At 41.5% G+C, this 25,999-nt stretch overlaps 1 protein-coding gene across 4 annotated transcripts; it reads left to right on the top strand.

Moving 5' to 3' along the window:
• The first annotated feature begins 2,461 nt into the window (after positions 1-2,461).
• On the top strand, positions 2,462-25,445 carry socs7 (suppressor of cytokine signaling 7). Of its 4 annotated transcripts, none has more exons than XM_047366572.1 (10): positions 2,462-4,255; positions 5,267-5,352; positions 8,538-8,633; positions 11,785-11,919; positions 12,040-12,185; positions 12,674-12,842; positions 15,149-15,277; positions 17,499-17,634; positions 18,636-18,779; positions 22,553-25,445. In XM_047366572.1, the coding sequence occupies exons 1-9, from the start codon at positions 2,799-2,801 to the stop codon at positions 18,754-18,756; spliced, it is 2,475 nt and encodes an 824-aa protein (XP_047222528.1). In that variant the 5' UTR covers positions 2,462-2,798; the 3' UTR covers positions 18,757-18,779; positions 22,553-25,445. The 4 variants fall into 4 exon arrangements, with proteins under 4 accessions (XP_047222528.1, XP_047222530.1, XP_047222529.1 ...); XM_047366574.1 differs by lacking the exon at positions 22,553-25,445 and adding an exon at positions 20,656-21,218; XM_047366573.1 differs by lacking the exon at positions 22,553-25,445 and adding an exon at positions 20,561-20,616.
• Positions 25,446-25,999: the final 554 nt, after the last annotated feature.

Genomic DNA, 25,999 nt, shown 5'->3' on the forward strand with positions numbered 1-25,999 from the left:
CCAGTGTGGTAACCTGACTGTGTTCTGCAGTTCTCTGCATTTTCTAAGCCTGCTCTAATCAAGTTTCTTGTCCTGCTATGCAGATCTGATCACTCTGTAACAATGTCCTGGATTCCAAGCTACTGTTCTCTGTATCCATGCTCCAGTGAGTTCTGGAAAATATCCCCTACCGCTCCGATCGTGAGTCCCCTTCATGTCCAGCCTGCAGCCCTGCAGCTTTGAGATCACCTCGTGGAAACACCTTTGCTCACCTGCCTGTCCACCCTCCAACATCGCGTGCTCAGCTGAAGCACTGCCGCTTTAAGGATCACGAAGAGAGAACTGTGAATCTCTGTGCTACTCCTCCTGCCAAACTCAGCCTCTTTGGGATAGACTTACCACCTCCAATAAGCCATCATTCCCCACCAACACCAAGCTATCCTGCACTACTCTCCATAAGTTCCCCCGAACAACAATAACCTCTCTCCTCTCTTCCTCAGTGCCAATCCAGATCCCTCCAGTAGCTCCAGTCTGTATTTTACCTTGTTTTGTACATATTCCAAATAAACTGTTAAACTACTGTTCAGTCTCCATAATTGTGTCCACACTCAGAGTCGGTAAAGCCAACATTATGACAAAACCATAAATCTGGATACAAACTTCAATTCTTGCTCCTAGAAGTTGATAACATAACTCGTATCTCAACCCACAATGTAAATTTAGGTCATTCATAACACATGGCAAATAAGAAAAAAAAAAAAATGACAGAAGCAACATCTTCAGTTAATTCTAATCAAAATGTTAAGGTAGGATTTTACTCAAATGTGGTTGATATAGTTAAATTGTAACCAGTACTGAATATTTTATTTATAAACTGATGTACGTTTATCATTTTAATAAAAAATATATCTTAATTGTTTTTTCACTTCATCCTCCGGCACCTGGACTCCACAGGAACCTACGCCAGGATCCTGTTTGTGGATTTCAGCTCTGCCTTCAACACCATCGTCCCAGTTCTGCTACAGGAGAAGCTCTCCCAGCTGAGTGTGCCCGACTCCACCTGCAGGTGGATCACTGACTTCCTGTCTGACAGGAAGCAGCGCGTGAGGCTGGGGAAGCACATCTCTGACTCCCTGACCATCAGCACCGGTTCCCCCCAAGGCTGTGTTCTCTCTCCTCTGCTCTTCTCCCTGTACACCAACAGCTGCACCTCCAGTCACCAGTCTGTCAAGCTTCTGAAGTTTGCGGACGACACCACCCTGATCGGACTCATCTCTGATGGTGACAAGTCCGCGTACAGATGGGAGGTGGACCATCTGTTGGACTGGTGCAGCCAGAACAACCTTGAGCTCAACGCTCTAAAGACAGTGGAGATGGTTGTGGACTTCAGGCAGAACCCAGCCCCACCTGCACCCATCACCCTCTGTGACTCCACAATTGACATTGAGGAATCTTTCCGCTTCCTGGGAACCATCATCTCCCAGGATCTCAAGTGGGAGCCAAACATCAGCTCCCTCATCAAGAAAGTCCAGCAGAGGATGTTCTTCCTGCGGCAGCTGAAGAAATTCAACCTGCCAAAGACTATGATGGTGCACTTCTACACAGCCATCATTGAGTCCATCCTCACCTCCTCCATCACCATCTGGTACGCCGCTGCTACAGCCAAGGATAAGGGCAGGCTGCAGCGTGTCATTCGGTCTGCTGAGAAGGTGATTGGCTGCAGTCTACTGTCGCTCCAGGAACTGTACACCTCCAGGACCCTGAAGCGGGCAGGGAAGATTCTGGCTGATCCCTCCCACCCTGGTCACAGACTCTTTGAAACTCTCCCCTCTGGCAGGAGGCTGCGGTCCATCCGGACCAAAACCTCACGCCACAAGAACAGTTTTTTCCCATCTGCCACCAGCCTGGTTAACAAAGCCCGGAAACCACACTGACACTCCCCCCCCCCTTTTTTTTTTTTGCTGACAGGACACCTGTAAACTGTAATTCTATGCGTTACATTAACGCTCAGCTTGGACTCCTGCTTTACTTGCACAATGATCACCTGCACTGTTGTATTGCTCTTGCATCTTATACTGCTCTATATTTACTCTCACTCACTTAAAACTGTGCACATATATTTATATTATATTGTAGATATGTTTATACTGTTTAATTTGTATTGTATTGCACCGACTACGCCAAAACAAATCCCTTGTATGTCCAAAAACGTACTTGGCAATAAAGCTTTTCTGATTCTGATTCTGATTCTGATGTTTTAGTGTATGTTGTTGTGATTTGGGGCTGTAGGCTATAAATAAACAGACTTGTACTGAATTATCAGTCCAAGCGCTATACCATATCAAGTAATTATGTGCTTTGAGAAGGACCGAAAACACAAATCAGCTGTGAGTCTGGACTAGTAACTCTCAAGATAAAATTCCTTTGACCAATTTATGGTTCTCATCATTGGTGCTGATGTGGAGGATGAGCGGGGCGGGTGGGGCCTGGCTGGGATCAGAGACAAATTGTGTTTACTGACCGGAGACTCCACCAGCTTTTCTTTCTCCAGCCTAAAATCAGACTGCATGTATGACCCAGAGTCGGCCTGCTGCTGGACCAAAGCTGCAGTCATTTTCACGATCATTCGCAGATGGATGCTGCGCTTTCCTAGAGGAGGAGGATAAAAACATTTTTGGCATTTTTGCTCATCTTCCAGTCTGTCTAGGCGATGAACGGCAGGAGAGACAAGAATCTTTCTTTATTATAAGGACGAAATCTCCGCTGTTGGCAATGCGAAGAGCCTTGTGATTTTCACTTTGTGATCCTGTCAAATAATTATGAACAACGCGCAAGATATGTCGCCCGATTTCGTGTTAATGCGCCTGGTGTCCGCAGCCGAGGATGACCGCTTGGACGCAGAAAACGGGAATTTGCAGACGGGAGGAGTGGTGGCAGGGTTGGGGAAGAATGTCCTGGCTCACAGCGGCGTTAAATCGGCTTTGGATATCACCCGAGATCCGGCGGCGGGCCTGGAGCATCCCAGCAGCCTCCTGAACAAAGGCCAGCCGAGCTGCGAGACCGCGGCAGCACCTGACAGCAGGGGGACGCAGAGCCGAGCCCCGCTGTCTCCCCAACCGCAGTCACATAGCTCCATGGAGCCCCAGGGTTTTGACTTTGTCCCCAGCCCCGGCCTACGGCCTCAGCTGCTTGTCTTCTCCAATATAATGCGCAACGGAGAGGGGATTTTGGATTTAGACCGTCTGAATACACCGAGGGATGTGTTGGAACGGAGCCCTGGCTCTGGCTGCTCCGGCCCAGCTATTAACAACAACACCCTGAGTCCTGGAGACGTTCAGCGGCAACAGGACCTGCTGGATCAGAGACCATCAGCAGCGCAGCCTTCAGTCCCTTCATCTGCGGAGAGTCCGGGAGCTGCCGAGCTGTGCCACCGGCATCGATTCATCACCAGCCCCCACAACTGGCCTCTGTTATCGGACAGATCCAGACCTCTTCCCGCAGGTGACTCTAGTAGGAACCCGGAGGATGCTGTGCTTGAGCTGGCACGGCGGTTTGGTGAGCTAGGGGTCGGAGCGGTACCCAGGATGCTGTTTAAAGGAGCGGAGCTGCCGCAGTGTTCCTGTCAGGGTGCACAAGGATCGGTAGATGGAGAAGTAGAACCCAGTAATGACCCGACAGAGACCAGCGATGCTCTGTTGGTCCTGGAGGGGCTGGGGAGTAGGAACATTGACGGTTTGGGTATGGAGGAGTGCCCAGAAGGGGAGCTGGGTGATGAAAATGGGCACAGTGAGTTTTTGCTCAAAAGAAAAAGGGAAATAATCCAGAAGATGTCCGGGACTTTCTCTATCAGCAGCTTTCAAGTGGAACTGAGGAGGCAGATTGAAGAGATGGGCCTGGCAGCAACCCAAGTGGTGGCTGGAGGTTCAGAAGGTTCCACTCAGGTGTTAACCAAGATATCCACACCTGTCCAGAACTCACCTTGGACTACTAGCCCAAACACAAGCCGTGTTTCAACGCCCAGAGGAGCAAAGCGGTGCACCAGTGCCCCCCGGACTCCCACATATCGGGCTGCAGGTGGAGAGAAGACATTCAAAGTTCCAGGGAAGTCCAAAAAGAACTCTTTAAAGACCCGACTGAGTAAACTGTTCCGAACTAAAAGCTGTAATGGGTCCACTCACATCCTGGACAAAAGGCCCTCTGTGTCTTATTCGGTATCCTCAGCCATGAGTCTGGTGGACATGGAAGGTACATCTGGAGCAGAGCAGGATGCTGACAGGTGGGAAATCTCTGACATAGTCTAATTACGGATCAGACTACGATTTCTGTCTCTTTGTTATTGGTAAAAATACACTGCCATACTGACATACTAAAAGAATTCAGGTTTGCAGGGATCACTAGAGATAGATTTCATATACTGCACTGTGCAAAAGTCTGGAATTGTCATCTTTCAGTTATTTACAATTTGCTTCTGTACTTCAGATGCTTAAAGAAGTTTTAAGCAGAGTGGGAATTACATACTCTATCATGCCAAATTGGGGGGAGTTCAAGACCCAAGCGTAGTTATATTAAATTAACTCCAATCTCAAAAAACGTTAGAGGTTTATGCAAAGGCTATTTTATGAATCTTTAACATGTCATATTTGACTGAGGCAGTTATCTAAGCAGAAGCTGATGATTATTTACACAGGAAATGAAGCTGGGAGACAGAATGACAGTCACAGTAGAACATTTAAAGCGATTATGGACATACACAGTACATGTTACACACAGGAAGATCAATGATGGTGCACCACCTCCATCATCCATTTCCTGGGTACATAATCATCTACTTCTGTATGAATAACCACCCAATGAAAACATGATGACAGTTCAACAACCTCTGTCATTTCTTTGAGATTGGACTTGTTTATAAGATGGGAGAACTCTACTTTGAGCTTGGCCCTTTTCAGACCAACCATCAGTTTCAGCTTCCAGGACAGAACTGATCTGGATCTAAATCTTCGGGATCTAAAATATTCTTTATAGTAAATGATGATGCCAACATAATCATTTACTGCAGGTAAGATATTAACTGTCCATAATTTTCCAAAAATCTTAAAATATCCTGAACTATCTTATTAAGTGTCAGCACATGAGGAAAGTTAAAAGAAAATCCAGAATCCACATGTGCACATATAAATAAACAAAAACAGGCTAATTTCCTAGCTGTATAAAGACTTTTTCAACATGTTATTTTCATTTTCTTCTTTTTCTTCAATCTGTATTGATGTCTGACCTGCCGCCACAGGAAGCCCCAACTAACCCGGGCCCACAGTGCCTTCTCCCCTGCATCCCTCACTGCCTCCCTCTCTGCCTCCCTCTCCACTTTCACTGGTAAGGACTGTTTCATCTATGCCAATGTTTCACTTTGTGAAATAATAGTAATTGTAATTTGATAATGCCTATAATTCTTCATAGACCTGCTATTAATCACTTAAACTAGAAGAAGGGGCGCACAAACTCCATATTTTGGAAAATGTATGTGTTCTTAGCCTCTGAACAAGTTTTTGTTTGCTTTTATGCATGTGAACAACCTATATCTTACAACATCCTACTGTGTTGAGAAGGCACCCCAGCTTGTTGCTGAGAATAGAGAGATGAGGCTCTGTTTGCTGTCAATCACACTGAGCTCACATGGCGTGAGGCACAAGTTACCCTGTGTCTGAACACTACCTTTAGCTATGCAAAAACAGGAAATTTAAAGAACTTATAATTTTTACAAACTATGCTGTAGAATTGAGAGGGCGGTTGATCTCGAGAGGGTTTGCGAGATTTCCAGTCTGAAATCTGAATGTTTGTGAGTGAAATCCGTTCGTGGCATGTGTTGTGTTTGCCATGTGACTGGACACCACACACTATAGGACCAAACCTGTTACGCTGGAAACTAATTTTGAAGATTCAAAGTTAGGACATTTTCTTGCAAGAAATGTCAGATATGATGCCATCAGCACAGTAAAATACTGCTGTGAGACGCATACATACAACCAAAAATATACAATATTTTAAGATCAGTCCACTTAGGAACGTTAAATCAAAACTACAATAAATGCAACCATCTGTAATCAAGGACATATAGATGCAAATCTTCGCAACCTTTACCTGACCCGACCGTTTCATCACTGCAGTTGGTGCCTAAGGATTTAGGGCAGAATGCTCATATGTAAACGTGATGAGGAGGCTTGTAGCTCAGCTGGCTAAAATTAGTTTGCTGACTTCATAAAAATCTATTTTTTCTCTGCTTGTCTCAGAAGCATAGTGCTACCCCATATTACTTTGCATTCAAGTTTCAGCAAAGTGTTTCTATGTATTAATCTGAGCATCATTCAACATTAATTTATTCCTTTGTGTCTGTGCTCATATACAGAACAGCATTTCACATAACTCATTCGTCATGGAGTCTCTGGATCATGTCCTAGAAGCAGTGCCCCCTGGGAATCCTGTGTGGTCAGGGGGGATACCAATGCCCCCAATCTGAATCTGTGCAGAGTTTTGTCGCTGGATTTTTGTACTAGGCATAAGATTTCATGACGGATCACCATGTTTAAGCACAAGAAGGGGGTGGGAAGGAGGGGGGGGGGGGGGTATCTCTTGGATCTCTTGGGTTTAGCTGCTGAGAGGAGGGTGTCTGGTTTGGGAATGTCAGAATCTCATATTCATTTTTTGCAGATGATGTGGTTCCCTTGGTATCTTTAAGCCATGACCTTAAGCATGCATTTAAGTGTTTCACAGCTGATTGTGAAGAATAGAATGAGAATCAGCTACTCTAAGTCTGAGATCATGGTTGTCAACCTGGAAAAAGTGGATTATTCCCTCCCAGTTGGAGGTCAGTATCTACCCCAAGTGGAGGATGTTTAGTATCTTTGTGTGTTGTCAATTATGGATTTTAAGATCAAGTGTGAGATGGGAGCTTGAAGGACATCCCATGGTCCTCCTTATCGAAATGAGTTAGTAGCAGTGATTTAGGCATCTGTTCAGGTTGCAAAGTCAGAATTTGCTGGAAGGACTCTTTATCCCTTCTTGCGAAAGCACACCATACAATTTCTCATAAGGAGCTGGAGAGTGCCACCGGGAAGACGGATGTCTTGGTTTTTCTCCTAGATGTGTTACCCTCAGAACCGAAACTCAGATAAGCAATCGGATAGATGAGGGATTCTTTATAATGACCAGTTAGGCTAAACACTGCGGTCCTACACCACTTCCACACTGAACTCCTTTGTCACACAGACAGCACAGCCCACCACTGTCTTACAGTACTCCATGTCCTGCATCACTCAAACATACTCCAGACTTCCTCATAGAAAACCACAGCTCATCTCTCAGCACTCTATCATATGCTTTCTCTAGATCTACAAAACAAAATCTACAAAATCTGCAAGATCTACAATGCAGCTCCCTCTGACCTTCTGTACTTCTCTATCAACATCATCAAAGCAAATATTGCATCTGTAGGACTTTTTTTGCATGAAACCATACTGCTGCACTCTTCTGGAAGAAAGTATTTGCTACAGACATTTCCATCCTCTTTATAAAGTCTACCACCACCTGTCCTTCTGCATTCCTGTTCTGGATACCAAACCTGTCCATCACCTGCTCATCACCTCTGTTTTCTGCTCCAACCTGTCCACTGAGATCTGCACCAATCACCACTCTCTTATCATGGGGGGATTCTGCATCACTTCATCTAACTTGCTCTAGAATTTCTCCTTCTCTTCTAACTCACATCCTACCTGTGGGGCATAACCACTAACAACATTGAATATCACACCTTCAATTTATAGCTTCAGACTCATCACTCTATCTGACACTATTTTAACCTCCAGAACATTCCTGACAAACTTCTCCTTTAGGATAACTCCTACATCATTTCTCTTCACATCCACACCATGGTAGAATGGCTTGAACCCTACGTTTCTAGCCCTGCTACCTTTCCATCAGGTCTCTTGATCACACAGTATGTCCACCTTCCTTATCTGCATCATGTAAGCAAAATCCCTTGCTTTTCCTTTCATAGTCCTAATGTTCAAAGTCCCTACTCTCAGTCCTTGATTCATGCATTTCCTCTTCTCTCTCCACCTGCAGACGCGTCTTCCTTCTCTTCTTCCTCTTTTCTTTTGACGACCAACAATAACCTAATTTCCACTGGCACCCTGTGTAATGTACAACCTCCAAAAATGTACAGAATGATGAAGGCTGAGATTACATTTGATTAGTTCAATTTCTAGTGCACCTATCAGTAGATTTTAGTTTTTTCTGCCTATAGCTGTCTCCAACAAGCAGAATTTCACTGAGGTCAACACAGTGTGGAGCATTTCCATTAGTCAGGGTGTATGTTCTTTATTAGAGGGATTTTGGCTGATTAACTCTGTTAAGTTTCCATTAAACAAACTGTGTGGTGTTGCTTTAAGGGACCAGAGTCCACAAACACAGACACTCAAATTAAAGCTCTTTTCGTTTTTTCCAATTTCCTATTCCTCTTTGTTTTTAAGCTTTTCCTCCCATTTGCCACTTTGTTTATCCAGGTGAAACAGTTTCTCTGGTGGATGTGGATATTTCTCTACGAGGGACGAACACTCCGCACCCCCCAACTCCTCCGCGTCGAAGTCTCAGTCTGTTAGGTACCACTTTCCCGCTGTTTTTCTTCCTATCAGTGTAGTAGTTGTGCCAAATCAAATCATAGCCACCGAGAGCTTCATTGAGAGGTCGTTTTTTGAAAAGGAGGAAACCCAGCAGTAACACAGTTTTGTCTTAATATTTCTCGATAGATCAAATCCATCAAACAACAGTTTTTGCAGCAGGCTGTAATCTGGTTTGAGGAGATTTAAAAAGTCAGGAATGAAAAACAAATATAAATCAAAATCTGTGTTGCAGTGACTGAATAGGCAGTGAGATAGCAAAGACCATACAGAGACTTTCAAGCTTTTGTCTGCTTGTAAAGGCTTATCTGTCTGTGATTATTTCTGCTGGTCTTTTTCTGGACTGATATTGATGTATAAACACATGAAGCTCTATAGATTTAGCTTACACAGCAACTGTGCTGTCTGCCAAACACTCTTTGCATACATTTCATGTGTTTATTAGTATATACTACATTAAAATATCAAATCTAGCAGGTGCATTATATACTCTTCCTCTTACCTTAGAATAAAATGAGAATTTTTTTAAATCACAGGAATTATCTCACCAAATTTCCTGCCTTTGGTCTTTGACCCTTTCAGTATTTTTGAATAAAAATGCCTTATAAATTTTTTTTACCTACATTTCATTTTATAGACAAACACAAAGTAGTGAATGGTTGTGAGGTTGAACAAAAATGATTAAAAATGTTTAGTTTACATCTAAAAATTTGAAATCCCTGTTTACTCTGATACCCCTAAATTAATCCTTTGCAAACAATTGATGTCAGAGAGGTCCACCTCTGTGTAATTTAATCTGAGTATAAACGCAGCTGTTCTGTGATCGTTCCAAAGGTTTGTCAGAGAACATTAGTGAACTAACAGCATCAAAAGGGTGCACTGGTTGGATGAGACCGACATTGAGCTTTATGGCTTACATGAAAAACACACCATCACCCTGGTGAATCAGCATAATGCTCTGGTAATGTTGTTTTCAGGTGAACATAGTTGATGAGTAGATGAATGGAATTAAATTTAGGACAATCCTGGAAGAAAACCTATTACAGGCTTCCAGCAGGACAACGACCCTGAGCATACAGTCTGAGCTACAATGAAAGGGTTTAGCTCAAAGTATACTCATGTTAGAACGGCCCAGTTCAAGTCCATAATCTGGACCTCAATGCTACCTCAGATGTAAAAACTGAGATTAATGTCAGCTGAGCCCTGAGCCCTGCTCCTTTACTTGACAGGAATTAGAAAAGCATTCAGGGCTCCTGTGAGGGCAGTGTTTCTGGCTGCAGGAGTTCTGTATGAGGGACTAAGTCCAAAGAAAAAGCGTTTGTAGCATGTGGTGAGTATTTGATACACTGCTGATTTTGCAGGTTTTCCCTCCTCCAAAGCATGTAGAAATCTTTCATTTTTAGGTACTCTTAAACTGTGAGTGATAAAATCTAAAACAAAAATCTAGAAAATCACATTGTGGGATTTTTAAACAATTAATTTCCATTTCATTGCATGACATCAGTATTTGATCATCTAACAACCAGTAAGAATCCCGGCTCTCACAGGCCTGTTAGTTCTTCTTTAAGAAGCCCTCTGGTTCTCCACTCATTACCTGGATAAACTGCACCTGTTTGAACTCGTTATCTGGATAAAAAACACCTGTCCACACACTCAATCAAACACACTCCAACCTCTCCACAATGGCCAAGACCAGAGAGCTGTGTGAGGACATCAGGGATAAAATAGTAGACCTGCACAAGGCTGGGATGGGCTACAGGAAAATAACCAAGCAGCTTGATGAGAAGATAACTGTTGGTGCAATTATAAGAAAATGGAAGAAGTTCAAGATGACGGTCAATCTCCCTCGGTCTAGAGCTGCATGCAAGATCTCACCTCGGGGACATCAATGATCATGGGGAAGGTGAGGGATCAGCCCAGAACTACACAGCAGGACCTAGTCAAAGACCTGAAGAGAGCTGGGAACACAGTCTCAAAGAAGACCCTTAGTAACACACTATGCCACCATAGATTAAACTCCTGCAGCGCACGCAATGTCCCCCTGCTCAAGCCAGCACACCTTCAGGCCCGTCTTTGACAACGACCATCTGGATGATCCAGAGGAATGGAAGACGGTCATGTGGTCTGAAGAGACAAAAATAGAGCTTTTTGGTCTAAACCATGTTTGGAAGAAGAATGATGGGTACAACCTTAAGAACACCATCCCTACAGTGAAGCATGGAGATGGAAACATCATTCTTTGAGGATGGTTTTCTGTAAAGAAGACAGGATGACTGCACCGTATTGAGGGGAGGATGGATGGGACCATGTATCAGGAGATCTTAGCCAACAACTTCCTTCCCTCAGTAAGGGTGTTGAAGATGGGTTATGTCTGGGTCTTCCAGCATGACAACGACCTGAAGCACACAACTAAAGAGTGGCTCCGTAAGAAGCATCTCAACGTCCTGGAGTGGCCTAGCCAGTCTCAGGACCTGAACCCTATCGAGAATCTTTGGAGGGAGCTGAAAGTCTGTGTTTCCCAGCAAAAGCCCCAAAAAGAAGGATCTGGAGAAGATCTGTATGGAGGAGTGGTCCAAAATCCCTGCTGCAGTGTGTGCAAACCTCATCAACAGCTAGAGGAAACGTCTGATATCTGGAATTACAAAGAAAGGTTTCTTTACCAAATATTAAGTTTTGTTTTTCTGATGTATCAGATATTTATGTCATGCAATAAAATGCTAAATAATTTTTTTGTTTTAGTTTACGTTACTCATAGTTGAAGAGTACATATGATAAAAATTAAAGACTTCTACATGCTATGCCAGTGGGAAAACCTGTAAAATCGGCAGTGCATCAAATAATTGTTCTCCCCACTGTACATACTGCTGTTGGTGAGGATGATTAGGAAATGTATTCTTGTCTCAGGATATGTTTTACAGGAGTAGATGGTGAGACCCTGTCTGTTTGATTGGTGTTTTGTCTGATGGCACAGATAAAAACCTTTGTTCCTCCCTTCCTTACCTTTCCAAACATCTGCCTTTGTTTTCTTTTCTCTTTCCCCTCTGTGCTTCCTCTTTACTGTCAACTCATTATTCATTTCGTAAATTTTTTCCTTCCTTCTTTCTCCAATCTTTCCCTGTTGTCATTCTTCCAGATGACATATCAGGGCCTCAGCCGGGGCCTTTCCTAGTAAGCATTGTGGGTGCCTCACTGCAGTCCCTCCCTCTGCCTCACCCTCCTCCTCCTCCTCCCTCCCACTCTACCATCCAGCACAGTCTTAGCCTCAATGGTAAGACGTGAATGATGGGAAATGTATGATTTAGTAACTATTGTGTTTTGTCATCATCCAAATAAATATGTGGATAATTAATTTTTTCGTAAAAAATACCTCATTTTTCACCTGACTAAGATGCGTTTTTCCGGGCCCTTCCTCATTCGAGTCCATTGCCGTCGGATGCTGTTCCACCTATGAGACGAGCTGCTCCTCCTGTGCTGTGTGCTCTGCGGCGATCTGAAGCCAGCAACTTCACAGCCAGTCTGAGAGAGCTGGAAAAGGTTAGCCTTTTTGTCATTCAGCAGTGTAAAAACTAGAACTGGTGGGAAAGAAATGGGAATTTATTTAATCTGACTATAAATCCAGCTGTTCTGTTTCTGGGCACAGAGGTTTGTAAGAGAACATTAATGAACAAACAGGATTATGAAGACCAAAGAACACAACAAACAGTTAAGGGTGAAAGTGGTGGAGAGGTTTAAAGCAGGGTAAGGTCTGAAAGCAATACCTTGAGCTTTGAACATTTTACAGAGCTCTGTTCAGTCCATCTTCTAAAACTTGTCAGCCTGTATAGGCTTCTCTGCTGTCTTCTTTTTTCAGCTAGAAAACATATAAATATATAGCTTAAACTGTTAAGTAAGCAGATTATGGTTAAAATGTCTCCAGTCTCCATTCTCTAGTAAGTTCTTTTTGCAGCAGGTTACAAATGACAGAAACAGAGAAGAACTGCTCCTTACTGTGCTCCTGGGTACTGTGTTGGTGTTGCTTGCAGTGCGGCTGGTACTGGGGTCCTATGAACTGGGAAGATGCAGAGGTGAAGCTGAAGGGCAAACTTGATGGGTCGTTTTTGGTCCGAGACAGTTCAGACCCCCGATACATCCTGAGCCTCAGTTTCAGATCCCAGGGAGTCACACACCACACTCGCATGGAGCACTATAGAGGTGAGAAACACACAAACACACACTAATGCATTTTTGATTTAGGTTTATGTATCATTTCAAAAAATTTACATATGTAAAAAGAAGTACCTCTATAAACTTCAGTCTTCGTGTTTTTATAGATAAAGCGCCGTTTAACTAAATAATCTGAACTGAAACTATCTGTGTAGTTATGCTGCTATAGGCTTAGGCTGCTGGAGGACATAACGACCACTTTCACCCTCTTCGCTACATTCTCACACTACTCTCCAATTTTGCATTGTTTGCTGTTATTTCAGCTTTTAACTTTATATTCTCTCTCTTTTCTCTTCCTAGAAGCTACACCTGGCCTGACTCTGTGTCTACCTGTGACACCTTTCTGGAGAGGGGGATCGTCCAAGCTTCTGCTGCTAACAACTTAATGCTCACCCTCTACCGATGATCCACATAGCCCTGTCTTTTAGTGTTTAACCCTTTCTCTCTCCTAGACATGGAAATTGACTGAGCTTTTACTGTAACTAATTATATGTGCTCTCTTTCAGACTCTAACCTTGAAAACTGGCTCAGAGTTTATCTGTTATTTCTTTCTAGGTGAAACGACTAAAGGAGCTACATCCATTAACATTTACTTTTCCTTCCCATAGAAAGTACTGCTGGATCAGTGCTTCTTTGTTCTCTTTGTGTCTCTGCTCTGTTCTCTCAAACCCCCAGTCGGTCGTGGCAGATGGCCGCTCACACTGAGCCTGGTTTTGCTGGAGGTTTCTTCCTGTTAAAAGGGAGTTTTTCCTCTCCGCTGTCGCTACATGTATGCTCAGTATGAGGGATTGCTGCAAAGTCAATGCCAGTGACTGTCCACTGTCGCTACATGCTCATCCAGGAGGAGTGAATGCTGCAAGTCACTGACTGGATGCAATCTGCTGGGTTTCCTTAGATAGAAAAACTTTTTATCCAATTTGAATAAAAAGCTAACTCCGACTGCACTGTTCAATTGTTAGGATTAATTGGAATGTATGTACCTGACTGTTGTGAAATGTCTTGAGACATGTGTTGTGAATTGGCGCTATATAATTAAAACTGAATTGAATTGAATGTCCTAAATTCATAAACAAAGCAAGAAGTCAGAACAAGACCACCATCCACATTACATGATTTCTGTATGCATTTATACCTAAAAGCTCCGATTACATGACATGGATGGATCCATCACAGACAAACAGAACCAGACTGAATATCAGTGAAAAACTGGTTGAAGTCTGCAGAAAAAATTTGAATATATTTCTCAACACCATTTCAGGGGATTAAAAGAAAGTGTGCCTTTAACAACTAATTTACAAAGAAAGGAGACATGACTCAAGACTTTGTCACAGTAACACGTAGCAGGAATACGCACCTTGTTTGATTGATTTGTAACTTACTGTCTATCTAAAACAAATAATAGACAGCACTGCTACTCCTAGCCACAATGTTTTTTCTTATACCCAAATGTTAAATCTCTTTGGCTGTGGCTCAGTAGGAAGAGTAGTCGTCTTGCAATCAGAAGGTTGTGGGGTCGATTCCAGCTTCCTCCTGCCATATGTCAATGTGCCCCTGGGCAAGGCACTTAACCTCAAGTTGCCTACCGATCTGTGTATCGGTGTATGAATGTGTGAGTGCAATTGGGTGAATGTGGTGCTAGTGTAAAGCGCATTCCTGCAAGTTTCTCTGATCTTGTTCTTTATCAATATAAATGTGTAACAAAGTTTTCATTGTTTAGTTTTTACTACCTACAGTAAATATCCACTTCACTACTTATGAAGACATTTGAAAGCTTGACAGTTGACATGACCGATTTAGCATCTCACAGTAAAGAAAAAATGAGCTAAATGCCATGTTTATTTTGGATTAATTTATTCTTTGGGACTTTTCTCTTTCTGCACTTCCCTCCATGCCTTCACCTTAATCCTACACCCTTGCCCCTCTCACCTCTGATGGAGCCTGACTGTTGGGCTTCCTTCTAAGCATATTTCTAGCTTTATATTAACTGCAATGTTATATCTTCATTTTTAAGTCCCTTTAGATAAAAGCGTCCCCCAAATTCACAAACTTAAACTTTTGATCATAACCTCAGCTTAAACAATTATCTGCACCTTTTCTCCCTTGTGTCAAGTAATCATTTGCAATCGGAGCCCCCTTTCCAAGATCAAAATTGGGCTGTCTGAAAAATAAGAACCACCGTTTGGTACCCTTTGTCTCACAACAGTTTGATGTTTAATATTTTTCAGCATTTGTAGCAGCAGTCTGAAATCGAACCTTGAGGTTTTATGGGATCTAAGTTTTCTTTCTGCATTCAGGGACATTCAGCTTGTGGTGTCACCCGAAGTTTGAGGACCGCTGTCATTCGGTGGTGGAATTCATTGAGCGTGCAATCATGCACTCTAAGAACGGCAAATTCCTCTACTTCCTTCGCTCCAGGGTCCCAGGTAAAAAAAAAAACCCAAACAAAAACAACAACAAGGAAAAATAATAAGATCTGTATTTTTTGTCACTGATTCAGGGTTGGGGGGAAGGAGGTGGAGCCAATCCACCCAGACACATGCAGAGACAATCATGGACACACATGATCTCACCTAAGGGGACTTTAGAGTGGCCCACTAACCTAACATATAAGTATTTGGGATGTGGGAGGAGGCCAGAGTAGTAGAAGAAAACCCATGCATTTATATTGAGAACATGCTAACTTTACACAAAAGATCTAATTTATTCTTACTGTGAAGTATCGGTGCTAACCATCATAACTCTGTGCAGCCCCAGAGATTTACCATCTACAGGTCCTTCTCAAAATATTAGCATATTGTGATAAAGTTCATTATTTTCCATAATGTAATGATGAAAATGTAACATTCATATATTTTAGATTCATTGCACACTAACTGAAATATTTCAGGTCTTTTATTGTCTTAATACGGATGATTTTGGCATACAGCTCATGAAGACCCAAAATTCATATCTCACAAAATTAGCATATTTCATCCAACCAATAAAAGAAAAGTGTTCTTAATACAAAAAACGTCAACCTTCAAATAATCATGTACAGTTATGCACTCAATACTTGGTCGGGAATCCTTTTGCAGAAATGACTGCTTCAATGCGGCGTGGCATGGAGGCAATCAGCCTGTAGCACTGCTGAGGTTTTATGGAGGCCCAGGATGCTTCGATAGCGGCCTTTAGCTCATCCAGAGTGTTGGGTCTTGAGTCTCTCAACGTTCTCTTCACAATATCCCACAGATTCTCTATGGGGTTCAGGTCAGGAGAGTTGGCAGGCCAATTGAGCACAGTGATACCATGGTCAGTAAACCATTTACCAGTGGTTTTGGCACTGTGAGCAGGTGCCAGGTCGTGCTGAAAAATGAAATCTTCATCTCCATAAAGCTTTTCAGCAGATGGAAGCATGAAGTGCTGCAAAATCTCCTGATAGCTAGCTGCATTGACCCTGCCCTTGATAAAACACAGTGGACCAACACCAGCAGCTGACACGGCACCCCAGACCATCACTGACTGTGGGTACTTGACACTGGACTTCTGGCATTTTGGCATTTCCTTCTCCCCAGTCTTCCTCTGGCACCTTGATTTCTGAATGACATGCAGAATTTGCTTTCATCCGAAAAAAGTACTTTGGACCACTGAGCAACAGTCCAGTGCTGCTTCTCTGTAGCCCAGGTCAGGCGCTTCTGCCGCTGTTTCTGGTTCAAAAGTGGCTTGACCTGGGGAATGCGGCACCTGTAGCCCATTTCCTGCACACGTCTGTGCACGGTGGCTCTGGATGTTTCTACTCCAGACTCAGTCCACTGCTTCCGCAGGTCCCCCAAGGTCTGGAATCGGCCCTTCTCCACAATCTTCCTCAGGGTCCGGTCACCTCTTCTCGTTGTGCAGCGTTTTCTGCCACACTTTTTCCTTCCCACAGACTTCCCACTGAGGTGCCTTGATACAGCACTCTGGGAACAGCCTATTTGTTCAGAAATGTCTTTCTGTGTCTTACCCTCTTGCTTGAGGGTGTCAATAGTGGCCTTCTGGACAGCAGTCAGGTCGGCAGTCTTACCCATGATTGGGGTTTTAAGTGATGAACCAGGCTGGGAGTTTTAAAGGCCTCAGGAATCTTTTGCAGGTGTTTAGAGTTAACTCGTTGATTCAGATGATTAGGTTCATAGCTCGTTTAGAGACCCTTTTAATGATATGCTAATTTTGTGAGATAGGAATTTTGGGTTTTCATGAGCTGTATGCCAAAATCATCCGTATTAAGACAATAAAAGACCTGAAATATTTCAGTTAGTGTGCAATGAATCTAAAATATATGAATGTAAAATTTTCATCATGACATTATGGAAAATAATGAACTTTATCACAATATGCTAATATTTTGAGAAGGACCTGTATGTGTTTTATAAACTGTGCTGTAGTGCAGGTTGTAGTGCAGGATTATCAGCAGGGTAGAGAATAAAAATGTTTGCAGTGTTTATTGTGTTCTGAGCACATTAGTGTAAAGGAACCAGCAGAAGGCTTACACAGACCATTGACTGAGTTTATGTTAAACTCAGTCATGCAGCTGTTACTGGACAAGCCACAGGGCCAAGAAACATGTCTAAAGCTAGAGCAAACATTGTAGCAGAGTGATGTTCACTGCTTGCTTTTTGGTTTTTGTTTCAGGGCTTCCACCAACTCCAGTTCAGCTGCTGTATCCTGTATCTCGCTTCAGCAATGTGAAGTCATTACAACATCTCTGTCGCTTTTGCATTCGGCAAATAGTTCGCATCGACCACATCGAAGAGCTTCCACTGCCCAGGTATTCAGCTCTTTGCTGTGTTCTTGAGTGTTCTTACTGAATCCAGTCATAACAGTCTTGTTATCTAAAGAAAGCTCTTTGGCACAAAAAATAGTCAGCACTGTGAGGAAAAGTATATGCCTAAATTTTAGAGATGCACAGAGAAATTGGCAGGTGACCAAATCTGGCCAATACTTGATCAGCCTTGAGTGGTGACCGGCCAGCTGAAAACTTGAAAATGTGATTTCCTTATGCTCAGTGAATGCAACATTCCTAAGCCATACCAGATCAACAACAACACTCTTGGTGTGGACGTTGCTACTTTAAGAAATTAGCTATTTTCAGAATCGGTAAGGAAGCAAAGAGATGGAGGAAACTATTTCAGACTTTGAGAGGCCAATAGAGAGCAAGACCTTTGGTAGATAGCAGGAAGGCAAGGTTGCTGTACTCTAGTTTATCCTGTTGAACTGTCAGTCTCTGTCTATTTGGGAAAGTTTGCAGCCTGTTGGAAATCTCAGAGTTAATGTAATAATGCATGTTCTTTATGGGGGCGAAATCACACAGAGACCAATGTTAACAGTTAGAAGAGCTAACAGCACTAATTGCTAATATAATATGCTGAAGATAGTTTAAAATGTCAAATATGTGATAGTTTTTTCAGTTTTAAAGTAGTAAAGTTTTACATCAACTGCTCTCTCATTCACACAGTGTGATGTCACCTCTGATCATATTTTGAATGTTGATCTTTTACCTCCTTATACTGTAGATCACAAAGGGAATTCGGCATCAGCTAAAATTAGTATCAGCTAGTTAAAATTCCCTAAATTCTGATCAGTGCATCTCAAATTAGTTTGGATTGTCTGATTTAGACTATTTCAAGTAAATAAATCATTATATTCTGCATTTGTTCCACCTTTCCTGCTTCCTATTTCTACTTCCAAATATAATAAATATGACTGTGTTTTTGCCAGTAAATTTCCTTTTGAATTTGTTTTCCTTTTTTCTCTTTACCTCTTTTTAAGATCTCTGATATCCTACCTTAGTAAATTTTATTACTATGAACCGGAGGAGGAGATGTATCTATCAATCAATAGTATTCGGAGGGTGGTAGGATCAGAGCAGAAGGTCAGTCCGCAGACGTAGCAGCATACATCTCCTAACCTTAGGTGAGTACACCTTCTCCTCAGCTTATGATGAGAAGGTACCTTTGACTTATTTTGTATAGTAATAGTTCAGAGGAATTTTTGTCATCACTTTGGCCGGTAATTAAGGTGAACCTCCATCACGCACAGGGTGGAGGTAGAATTTACTTAAAACTCTGTTGCAATCTGTTTTGTATGAACGTGTTTTCTATTGCAAAGTTGAACATAAATGTATAGAATAAGATGAGAAAAAGTCAGTCAATCATTTTCTACCACTTATTCCATAGTGGGTCGCAGGGGAGCTGGTGCCTATCTCCAGCAGTCTATGGGCGGGAGGCGGGGTACACCCTGGACAGGTCGCCAGTCCATCACACAAACAACCATGCACACACTCATTCATACACCTAAGGGCAATTTAGAGTGACCAATTAACCTAACAGGCATGTCTTTGGACTGTGGGAGGAAGCCGGAGTACCCGGTGAGAACCCACGCATGCACAGGGAGAACATGCAAACTCCATGTAGAAAGACCCCCGGCCGGGAATCGAACCCAGGACCTTTTTGCTGCAAGGCAACAGTGCTACCAACTGCGCCACCGTGCAGCCCATGAGGAAAAAGTATTTAAGTTAAATATTTTCATTAGAAGTCAAATTAATTTAATATATATTAAGTTACTTAATTTCATGATAAAGAGCCCTGTCATAACTGTTAATGTGGATTGGCACCATATTAGCAACTAAACAACTAAACTCAACCATAACAGTTGCATTTATTTTTTATTTTTGTGCATACAACTCTGCTTTCTTTATTCCAGTGCTGGCAAAAATGTATTTTCCATAGAGGCAGACTTAAATGAAAGGATTTGTTATAACCACTATTGTACATTACCAGTGAAGGGATTACATACTGTTATCGATGGCATTAATGTCATTTAAATTTCAGCTTTTAATGATTCATTTGAATGATTCTTTATTTCCGACAACAGTAAATTTCACTCACGTCCTGCTTTTCAATCTTCTCTTAAAACATTTTTCTGGTCGCGGTGCTGATGGTGTAGGGGTTAAGCGCACGACCATGTACGGAGGCTACAGTCCTTGAGGCAGCTGTCCCGGGTTCGAGTCCCAGACCCGGTGACATTTACTGAATGTCTCCCCTTTTCCTGTCTGCCTACTGTCAAAAATAAAGGCCACTAGTGCCAAAAAAAAAAAACCTTTAAAAAAAGCAAAACGTTTTCTTCTCTTTGGCTTTTAAATTGGTTTGAGATGTTGGCTCTCATAGTTTTATCAACTGATAATTGGTCATTATTACTGTTTGTTTTTAGTTTAACGTTTTAATGCTTGCTAGAATTTTGCCTGTGACTTTGAATTTTCATGGTAAATCCAGTTACATTTATGGAAAGGAAACATTGATAAAATATTTTAAAAAGTAAATTCATGCAATGAACAGTTGTTGAGATATATGGTCATAAATGTCACTAAAAATGGCACTGATTGAACCAACCGGAGGCGAAGCTGAGCATCATGGAGCAATAGCAGCAGACACAAAGAATGATTCAGGATCTGAGGACACTGTGTGTCATTTTTTTTTTTACTTTATATCAGAATTTTTAGAGAAACATTTATTTAAAAATATCATATGTAATTTATCTTAATAAAATAACAATTTTGGATTTTTAATTACTAACAATAACTGCCGATATCTAAATGCACTTTTATGACAAGGAAGTATTCTTACCTGCCAAGCCTTGATCCGTTTAGTAACAGCAGCAACAACATTTTCTTTGGCGATTTTTTTTTTTCTCATCAGATGCTCTGAACAGCGTGGCTATGGACTCTGCTTCAACATTCTCCTTCGTCTGTCAGATATCCTGACCTCTGACATCATTTCTTTTGTGAATTTAGAGGTTTCTTGTTCGAAGCAGTTTGCTGAAACGTCCTCCAATCACATCTGGCTGTGCTTGGTGGGACCAGCCCATCTGTCCCTCCTCAGTTTTCCAGCTCTGATCCAGGCAGCTCTGATCCTCTTCACTTCAGGAAAATAGTGCAGACTACCGGCTGCTGTCATAGTATTGCTGCCACCATCAGCAACACACCGTTTCACCACATTAAACCTATTTATAACACAACTTGGCTTCTACCTGAACCGTTTATCATTGACACTGACGCAATGAATGACCGGAGGCTTTGGACTTGTAAAATTTAACATCAAAATATGCTTATTTTGTGTCACAAATGTCTTTTATCACATCTTTGATCCTATTATGTCAACTACTGCCCAATTCCTTCAATATAAAGATGTTTTCTTTCAATTTCTGCATTTGTTGGAAAAGCGTGTCAGAGGCACTTTAACTCTTTGTATTTTTGTGTTTTACTTGTTTTTTTGTTTTTTTTTATCAGTCTACAGCACTTTGATCAATTATGTTGTTTTTAAAATGCTTTATAAATAAAGTTGTATTGTCAGTCAGTCATTTTCTATACCGCTTCTTCCATAGTGGGTTGCGGGGAAGCTGGTCCCTATCTCCAGCAGTCTATGGGCGGGAGGCGGGGTACACCCTGGACAGGTCGCCAGTACATCGCATACATATTGAATATATCGGTGGTTTTTGGGTATTTCTGAACATCCCAACATATTTCCTTTCATCTGAGAGTCACAGTCTGGGTCAGATGGTTAAAACCTAAACAGAATTGGGTTTTTCTACAAGACAGTAATCCTAAACACACTTCAAAACTACTTTTGAAATTGACAAATCAAGCTTCTGAAATGTCTTTCAAAAAGCAGTAATCTCAGCCTTGTTTAAAATTTGTGAGTTCTACTTATAAACTCCACTAATACTGGCAAGAAAGGTGATTAAAGAACCATCCATCCAGTTTGTATACCTACTTCTTTCATACATGACCTCCAGCTGTCTACGGGCAAGGGGCATGGTTCACCCTGGACAGTTCGCCAGGCCATTGCAGAGCAACACAGAGAAACCCAGGACTGACAACCATGCACACATCCATTCAGAGCCAGAGTACCCAGAGAGAACCCAAGCATCCATGGGGAGAACATGCAAATTTCATGCAGAGAGACCCTCGGATGGGAGTTGAACCAAGGACCTTCTCGCTGCAAGCGACAGTGCTACCAACTGTGCCACTGTGATCCGATATCCAGCCAGATATGGCAGAAGATGTAAAAAAAGACAAGCCGTGAAAGGGAAACTCTCTAAGGTTCATTTGACCAGTGTAGGCGTATGTGCATTTGAGACTGTATGCCTAATTTTGAGTCTAGTGTAGAGAATATCCACAACAGAGCAGTTAATTTTTTTAATTCATTGTAGTTGTTGGTTGCATGATCATTCCAACCTGAAAAAACTAATGTTTCAAATACATCCTTTAAAACCCAAAATAATCTGACATTCGTGCCCATGGTAAGTGTATGCCAAACCACTGAATGAGTATAAAGCTCAAAGGACTTTGCTTAATTTTTCTTAATATAAAAACTGTTAGAAGAAACTTTCTTTACGGGTGAATCTTACAAACAACAATGCTATGAAATGCACTGTTGCTTGCAAACAAGCTCTACTTGCACATCACCCCTCCCCCATGTCTCACCTACTAATTAACTCAGCTCTGTAACAATAGCAGGTTAACTATAGCCCCTCATGCAGCCTATTACTTTGAGTTACACACTTTCAGTGTGTGTGTAACTCAAATTAGTACATTAATTACTTACATTTAGCTTTACATCTATTAGCACTCAAAGTTTAGCTGAAATTATTTGTACTGAAATACATTTGTCTCCAAACCCTGTCTCCAGGTCTCTTATGGAGGACTTGTCTGTACTGGTCGGCAGGTCTTCCAGCATCAGTACCTGGAGGAGTGTATACGGTCAGACTGGAATGGACTCACGCTTTTTGGAGAAAGATGGTGGAAGAAAAAACGATGTTTCTAATGCAGAGGACCTCAGACATGTTTGAAGAGGGAACAAAGAGATGTTCTTATCTAAATAAAAACTAAAATAGCCTCAGTCAGCTCTGCTTTCCTGTTTCCTGAACCAGCTGGAATTTTAAAACATGATGCACTGGTCAATTTGTATAACTGTTGTTCTGAAGTACATATTTGTTTTTCCTTTTTATTTTGTAAAAACTAGGGATTTTGGATTTGAGAGATGCCTGCAGGACAGAAACACACCTAGAGGCAAGGCGAGGCAAACCAGCCACCAGCACTGACAAGAAAACCTCAGACTTTTACTTTTGAATCTGTTATGAAAGGTTCCTGTTTTTTGTGGAAGCAGTGATACTGCTTTATTTTGCTGTCAGTCAAACATGGAAAAGAGATCTTATATTTAGGAATAATAATACTCCAGCCAGTGTTGCATCATCTGTCTTTGGTATTCACCTTTTGAATAGTTATAAACCTATAAGGTTGCAAAGCATCTATTTTTCTTTAATAATTGAAAATTATTAGGTTTAGCAGAATTGTTTTTTACCTAAAAGCACTGCAGACTGTTAATTACTTTTGTTAATGAGTCCAACAGGGCAGTAGCAGTGAATGGCCATTACTCTAACTGTTCTCTGTAATGTAAAAATGGGCTGATAAACTGAATATGCAGCTCAGGTAAAAATATTATCAGAATATGGTTTGAGGTCAGTAATCTGAAGATGGCTGTATATATAACCACTCGCTTTGATGATGCAGTAATAGGCTATCAATCACATGTCCAACCCAAAACAGTTGCAATTGTCCATGTTCCTGTTTAAAAGTGTTTGATTTTGTAAAGTCATTGGCAAAGGTTTGACAGCGACACAAATGTTGTTTTGTGGGAAAAAATTGTTAGATTTTTCACATATTTTTATGACATGGTGAAGAACAGCTACAAATAGTTCCTAGGTTTCAAAAGGCTTTTATTAGCAACTACATCAAACTTTCACACTTTCGACCTTTGAGCTGCTTTTTTATGAGTTTTACCTCATGTTGGAAAATACAAACCTCATCATCGAATTGTTTCTCAATTTTTGGAACAGGCTCATCCTCATTCATGTTTGGATTCCAGTCTTGATCCATAGAAGTGTCCCCATGTGACTCCCTTGGATGAAAGCAACCCCAGACATGGATCCTATCAGGATGACTCATTGCTGGCATGACACAGAACTGAGCAGTGTTCTTTTTCAGACAACTGATTTCCAAGATGTCACAAACAACAAGAGTGGGATTTATTTGAGAAAATAACTTTGCAGCAGTCTTCGAATGTACATCCTTGTTCTTCCCGAAGAATTTCAGGGTGTCCTTGATGCTTTTCCCGAACAGAAGTGGCTTCTTTGCTGCCCGCCTTGTCAAAGGGCCATTTTTAATGGCCAGATGCTGTCACATCCAAGGGCTGTTGATCCTGAAAGAGTGGACCCTCTTAGATGTCTAGAAACTTTTTTTGGTTCAACTGGAACTCTCACCACAAAGTTTTGATAATTCAAGTAAGTAATACGTTTTTCTTTAAGTGGCAATAACCATAGCAGCAGTTTCCTTCTACGTGACGTTATTTCGGTGCAATGAGATGATGGCTGCACAATTTACTTTGGAAGTAAGACCCACATCATGCTGTCGTTTATCTGACTTGTGTTTTAATAGCTTAAGATAGACTGCTTGAAGGAAATAAAGCTGAAGGTTTTGGACATGTTAAAAATTCCGATGCATCGATATCACAACTCAGAGACACCTTATGTACTGTGTATATGAAATTGGCACATGTAAGACCCATTTTTTGACACACCAACAAACCTTGCAGGAAAGAAAAATGTGACAGCAGCTTAACCATTTCTAGCACAGGAAGACACACCTGCCCCTCTGTCCCTGTCTATCCTGCGCGTTTTGGGTCTGTACCAGGATCTCTTCCCAGTGGGGCACGCCCGGAAATACACAGGAGGCATTCTATGCAAATGCAGGAACTAACCTCATCCGTCTTGTTTCGATGCAGAGGAGCAGCAGCAAGACACCGAACCTCCCCTTGAATGCCTTGTCTCTAAAGATGAACCCAGCCACCACAAAATAATAAGCTAAAATGTTTTTAAAATAAATTTGTCCCAGCTGAAACTTTTAGTGGAGCTATGACACTATATTTGCATAGTTGGTTTTGTTCTTTTCTTCTTTGCCTGACATTTCCCAGAATGCCTTTGTTTAACATGTATAGGCCATACAGATGTGATGCTAGTACTGTTGCTGAAGCCAAAACAAAGAAAAATCTCTGATCTCATTTGCTGTTGTCTTCTGAAACGTGGGAATCTGAGGTTGCACTGGATTCTGCTCTGTTAGAGCTCCCTCTCTTTTTCTACCAAAGTTTCACAGGTTTACTTTCACTTCACTACTGTTAACATGTTCTTTACTGAAAATCTAAGGTGTCAAAATCATAAAACCAGATCACAGTAGAAACAGGACCTTTACCAAAGTTTTACCATTTAAAGTGTTTAGATTAAAGGCTGTTTGCTGATGTAAAGCAATTAAACACCAAATAAATCTAAAGAAACCTACCTTTGTATAGTTTTAGGTCCTTGGAAATTTTACATTATAGACTGATGGGTTTTATTTTCTTTTATACACAATGCCCTGCCTATTGGTGTAGGTCTTCCATAACTCTTCCTTGCCTGTGGGTTTTAGTTGCTGAAATGTCCAAGTGTATTTTTCTGTATCCTCCAGACTTTGAGTAAAATAGAAAAAATACACTTGTGTGTGGTATGTTTTTGAATGAGTATTTTATGCTAATGTGGCAAAGTGTTGAGGGATTTTTATGGGAAGATGCATTAGGGAACTAAAAATGAAAATTATTGTTTTGTTCTATTTGCACTAGGAAATATTATAACTCAACAGAATTTGGAATTTTGAGATTTCTCGCAAACCTTTGCCCTAAAATTCAAATATGGCAGCTAATCATTAAAACATAGTGAAAGCTATAGTAATAATACAGCTAACTGTAGCCTGGTCTCTAAACACAAGGAGTAAATCAAACTGGTTTTCTGATTTAAGTTTCATATAACAGCGTTCTCAAATGCCTGAGCTTAAACAAGTTATATAACTGTTAGCTATTTGGTTATATAGCAAATAGCAGTTTGTTTCTTTCTAATTATTCTCCTTTTCAACAAGTCAAACATGTCATTCTTTCTTCATTGACTAACTATATGGTGTATATATGGAATGATGATAGAAACAGTGGCAAAAAATATACACACCCCTGCTAACATTTAGGTTATCACTGTAGTTATCATGGGAATCGTTTTAT

Source organism: Girardinichthys multiradiatus, chromosome 5, assembly GCF_021462225.1.
Source record: "Girardinichthys multiradiatus isolate DD_20200921_A chromosome 5, DD_fGirMul_XY1, whole genome shotgun sequence".
Classification (NCBI taxonomy): Eukaryota; Metazoa; Chordata; class Actinopteri; order Cyprinodontiformes; family Goodeidae; genus Girardinichthys; species Girardinichthys multiradiatus.